Source organism: Zerene cesonia, chromosome 19 (genome assembly GCF_012273895.1).
Source record: "Zerene cesonia ecotype Mississippi chromosome 19, Zerene_cesonia_1.1, whole genome shotgun sequence".
NCBI lineage: Eukaryota > Metazoa > Arthropoda > Insecta > Lepidoptera > Pieridae > Zerene > Zerene cesonia.
This window is the reverse complement of record NC_052120.1, coordinates 35,842-41,388: the sequence shown is the minus strand read 5'-3', so window position 1 is coordinate 41,388 and position 5,547 is coordinate 35,842. Positions and strand designations below refer to the sequence as shown.

Sequence of the window (5,547 nt, the reverse complement as noted above, 5' to 3'; positions counted from 1 at the left end):
GATCTCCGACTTCGGCATGGCCACGATGTTCCGGTGAGCGACCGCCCCCCGCCCCTCGCCCCGTCCGAGCCGCAGCCGGCAGTAACGCAGCGCGTGTCCGCAGGCACGGGTCCCGCGAGCGGCTGCTGTCGCGCGTGTGCGGCACGGTGCCGTACGCCGCGCCCGAGGTGCTGGCGGCGCAGCGGCGGCCCTACCGCGCCCCGCCCGCCGACCTGTGGGCCGCCGCGCTCGTGCTGCTCGCCATGCTCGTCGGAGGTACGAGCACGCGCACACGCGCACACGCGCACGCACACGCACACGCACACATGCACACACCGCACTTCAGCACGCATTATATTATACATATACATATGGATTTAAGATTTCTATCTTCTCTAGACAGGAGAAGCTACATTTGTATTATGATTGATTTCCTTTACTGAGCTTATACCAATTATACAGTACGTTTAAATATACAAACCAAAAGATTTGTATTTCTCAAGGAAGGAAGGATGATAAAAATATGTAGATTGTGTCGCTAAGGTTAAGTTGTTTTTGAATTTATCTGTCGTCGTAAAATTGTATTAACTAAGTTATATTATAATCTAACTCGTGAGATTGCAAATTTTCGAAAAATTGTCAACCGTAACGTTTGCTTGCAATTTCACGCATCATTTTATCTGTGACTGTGAGTACGTCGCAGATACGTATTATGCCGTAACTCGCTTTCCCCGATCGTCCGCTAGGCTACCAGCCAACGGAAGCGCGCTTTTAGTAGTTTTTCATTTTAATTAGCAAACCTGATCTAACCCGTCGTCCGTTAATGCCCATTCCACATTTCAACTGTTTCAAATCAATACATTATAATCTACCGAAAAATCCGGCGTTACATTGTAAGCGGTATGTTACGGATCACAAATTTTCTACAGATCATTTTATGTTGACAAATCCGTTGCAAACAAACATTTCCTCATAATAATGTTTTTGTAGATATGAAGTGTTCCACTAACGGAATTGAATTTATGTAATGTTTTTGTTGCAATCATTTTAACAATAATTCTTAAATTTCGTATCGTTTACAAAATGCGAGATTCACAAAAAATATGTTCAGTATAAAAATTCAATTTTGATTCACGCTTTTATAGTACTTCAAAATCACCTTTTATAGCTACAATGTACAATGACTCAGTATTAGTAACATATATTTTCTTTTCAACCTTAAGAAAAGGTTAATAGGATATCAATAAGTTATCAATAGGATTTTTGTGGTAGTTGCTTCATAATTATTTGCTAGATGTATTAATTTTTATGATTTTTTTTTAGTTGAAAGCAGGAGCCTGCCATGTGGTACGGTCTTCTCAATTTCGTGTCGGTCTAACAATTTGAAGGCGGTTCATTTTTTTATTAAAATTTATTGTTTATAATAAACAGCAGTATCAATTCAAATACACTACTCATTTTGGTTCGAGGAATTTTGTCGTTGAAAATGAGAGCTTTGAGCTCTTTATAATTGGGATATAGCACTTTGAATTATTATTTAAAAAACATTCACGACTAATGATTGTGCAGTCAGCACAGTGTATGAATTAGTTGCATTTTTTATGGTCGTGTTCCAAAAATTATCAATTAAAACTATAATACATATATAATGCATGTACTTGTAGTGATTTTATAGCCTGTCAGTTGTCACTTGAATAACAAAACCATTTGTTGTTTGATATATTGCATGTCATGACAATTTCACTTCATGAGCTTGATCTGTAACTGAAATGAATATGTGTGATGGTTTTGCTCAATTTTTATCGAGGTAAAGTTCTCAATTAGCTCGTCAGCTTTTTTTTATCTGTTGAAAAATTGTGATCATAAGAAAACTTAAAAATATGAATCGGTTTAAACAACACACATGGAGAGCGTCGTCGGAAATCTCGTTCGGGCCATTGAGAACCTGACCTTATAAAAGCATCTTTTGATCGAAACGAAATAAATATGGCTACAACACGTGTCGTTCGTGCAGCATGCTGCGCGGGCCGCCTCTCGTCTCTTTGGTATCCTAGCTGTAGGCGTTGTCGCTCCCTAAAGTTATGGTACCGAAGTTACGAGGCGCTGCCCCTCTGCCCGCCGGCCGCGCCCCGCTACCCGCAAACTGCAACCTGCAACCTGCAACTCGCAACTCGCAATCCGCAACCCGCAACAAGCAACAAGCAATCTCGTCGGATGTTAATGGTCGATTTTGAGTCCATCTATTGCTCTCGTCTTAGTCATCGCACCATAGTCGTCTCTCACACGAGAAAATCACTCGAAAATAGCTCGCACCCTTAGCGTCCGAGTCGCGGTAAACATCAGTTTAGCGACAGTCGGTCGACGGCGAGCCCGCGGGATCGATTCGACACTGTCGCAAACGAGCGTCGACCATGAATACGGCGTTCTCATCGGGCGAGCGTTTCCAGAACTACCGTGGGAGCGCGCCAGCGAGGAGGACGCGCGGTACTGCGCGTGGAAGGCGTGGGCGGAGGGCGAGAGCGCGCAGCCGCCGAGCGGCGCGTGGCGCCGGCTGGCGGGCGGCGCGGGCGGCGCGCTCGGCCTGCTGCGGCGCGCGCTGCGCCCCGACCCCGCGCGCCGCCCCGCGCTCGACGCGCTGCTCACGCACCGCTGGCTGAGCGACGACGGTGACCGGACAGGTGCGAGCCCTTCCCCGACCACCCCGCACCTCCCTCCGCCTGCTCCCCCTCACATATTTTTTGTTTATAGATTAAATTTATAAAAGAGGTCATAAGAAAGAGAAGAGGACTTGCGATGGGACGCGAACCAGAACCCTTGAAGATTGTTGGTATCGGATGTGGCGTTCAGGGATGCGGTGTATTCGGGTCAGGTACTAGGTGACTCTGAGTGGCGCCGGTCTCAGAGACGCCTGGTGCCTCAGCCCGGCGCCGCCCGCCTCGCCTTCGCTTCGCATCGCATCGCGCCGATAGCCTTCGAGAACGAGGCTCGGTTCGGTTCTTTGGCGATTTAGCTCCATGACGTGACTTGCTCATAAAGCTAGATTACCAAAGCATCGCGCTGGCCCATATCATCGGTTGCAGATTTGAAGAATTTCTTTTTACTTAAATGGACAAGAAATTGTAATGTGGTGTAAACATGAACATAAACATAATATTGACATATAATGAAAATAATATTCCAGATATTATTTTCATTGTATTATAAAGGCAATTGAACAGTATTGAAACGACCCAACTATCTATTATTAACAGATCCCCATCATTAAATTTTAAAAGACCTGTTGAAGCTTTAAAAGTAAATTAAAAATGTTAGTTAGATGGAATCATGTTATGTTACAACGAAATAATTTCAATAAGATCTTACTAAATAACAGCCGACTACAAAAATTAAATTATAATTAATTTTGCTACTGAAAAAAAAAGCTTCCATAAAAATCAAATACATTATAATTAATCAGAAATTTCAAGTTCTTGTACAAGTGCATGTGTAAAAATGATTTCAAGTTATAGGTTTTAATTTTGTTTGTGGTTATTTCAATATAATAATTAATACTTTTGTAATATTAAATTGAAAGTCCTAACTAATATTGGATCGCACGGTATTACATGCAGTATTACACACACATTAAACGAGTGTCAACCAAATGAAGCTTCTATGCTTCTGTTGTTTGTCACTGTCTTCTTTCCTTTAACCACCAAACTGTTGATTGCATTTCATCTAAAACTTTCACAGAAAATAACTCTTCAACATTATTTCTTTTTAATTTTGCTGTAATTTTTCATGGGTTTGGATCACAAAGTGTAGTGTGTTGTGTCGTGTGCGACAGACTCGGCGGAGGGCGCGCGCGCGTGGAGCTCGCAGCCGGCGACGGGGGAGGCGGGGGGCGCGGAGCCGCCGCTGAGCGCGCGCGACATGGACGAGCTGCTGAGCTACTCGCAGCCGGCGCGCGGCGACGAGCTGCTGCTGGGCTCGCCGGAGCGCGGGCCGGCGCCGCTGCAGCGCCTCGTGCGCCGCATGACGCGCGTGTTCGTGCGCGCCGCCGAGCCCGCCGCGCTGCGCGCGCTCACCGGCCTGCTGGACGCGCGCGGCTACCTCTGGCGGTACCTGCACCCCAGAATCGTAAGTGCCGGCCTCGCTTTAAATACGCTCCCTCTAGACTAGCCGTTATGACGTATATACAAACGGTCTTATTCATAAAAAATATAGCACACTTACAGTTTAGTCGAATGTCAAAATTTTTTTTTTTTTTCTTTTTTTATATCACCGTCGTCATTGGAGCTGGTGTGTCTACCACCGCCCGTGAACCTTTCGAAAGACGTAAAGGTCGATTGCCTTTACAAATGGATTGCCGTCTTCAAATTGGAAAGGTCTTAAAAAAGGATTTACGAGAGAAATAAAAGAAAGGGCTATATTTATGAATAAGACCGTATATGTATCGCTTTAATCACTCAGTTGGATCATGTACAAAATCAATGCTGAAAGATTTTTTTAATTTGTCCAGTACCATAAACAAATAAATATAATCGCTTCAGCTTTAAATGCAAACTCAAATTCGAACATTTATTAATACACTTAGACTCCTTCTCATCTTTTTTCTTTTATCATTTTTGAATAATAAAAACATAGTTTTGCCATTTACCACCGTTTCAAAAAGCAGCTTGTGCTGAGATCTGGCAGGAAACTCGGCAGCTTTTAGTCTGGGTTAAAGAAAAGAGATCACTATCGATTAAACTTTACTTAGTTTCGGCGAGACGGTCCCTTCTGTACATGGATTGTCATACAAAGATTTCAAAAAACATTTATGTAATGCAAATCGAAATCGTCAGCTGGCGATCGAATGCGGGTCGGTGAAGATGCGCGCGTGGGCGGTGCGCGTGCGCGCGGCGGGCGCCGGCGCCGACGGCGAGCACGTGATGCTGGAGTTCCGGCGCTCGCGCGGCTGCGGGCTCGCCTTCAAGCGGCGCTACCTCGAGCTGCGCGACGCGCTGCGCCCGCTGGCGGCGCCCTCGCCCGGCGCCCCCGCGCCCTACGCCCCCTCTGACCCCGCCGACCCCGCAGACTTGCTCGCGCCGCCCGCCGACCTGTCGCAGCCCATGGACACCGACGCCGACGCCGAGTAGGCGACTCGGCACATGAACCTACTAGGAAACCCGCTATTTAAGCACATTATAATGGTGCGTAGTCGTTGAGTAAACGATATTTTCGCTTTTAAAGCGATCTTTGAACCGTTGAGCTGTTGTTATGGTTACCCGTTGAAATGATATTTCCTACTAAGACTGATATTTTTATACTCTGTATGATAAGAATATTTTTGCATTGCGTTTGTTGTTGTATTCGTTGTATGATTCGAAAAGACATTTTTGGTGAAATTTATAATAAGCAACTGTTTAAATCTTCTATACGACTACAATAAAAACGAGAGACCAGTAAAGAAAGAAAAAAAAAACACCTACTACTACAGTACCTACATGTTACAATATAAGGAATGGAATCCCTTAGCTAAACTCATATAACTGAATTCTGTTGGATGAAAATGTATATTCTTATTATTTAAAATTAATCACTTAA

The 5,547-nt window shown here is 44.7% G+C and overlaps 1 protein-coding gene across 1 annotated transcript in view; it reads left to right on the top strand.

Moving 5' to 3' along the window:
* Positions 1 to 5,244, top strand: part of LOC119834698 (serine/threonine-protein kinase grp-like) — a 9,561-nt gene extending 4,317 nt beyond the window's left edge. Inside the window, 5 exon segments of the mRNA XM_038359150.1 lie at positions 1 to 33; positions 104 to 255; positions 2,427 to 2,657; positions 3,806 to 4,098; positions 4,806 to 5,244. The exon segment at positions 1 to 33 is cut by the window's left edge and continues 17 nt beyond it. Coding sequence (XP_038215078.1) covers positions 1 to 33; positions 104 to 255; positions 2,427 to 2,657; positions 3,806 to 4,098; positions 4,806 to 5,099 — 1,003 coding nt within the window. The 3' untranslated portion in view covers positions 5,100 to 5,244.
* The last annotated feature ends 303 nt before the right edge of the window (positions 5,245 to 5,547 follow it).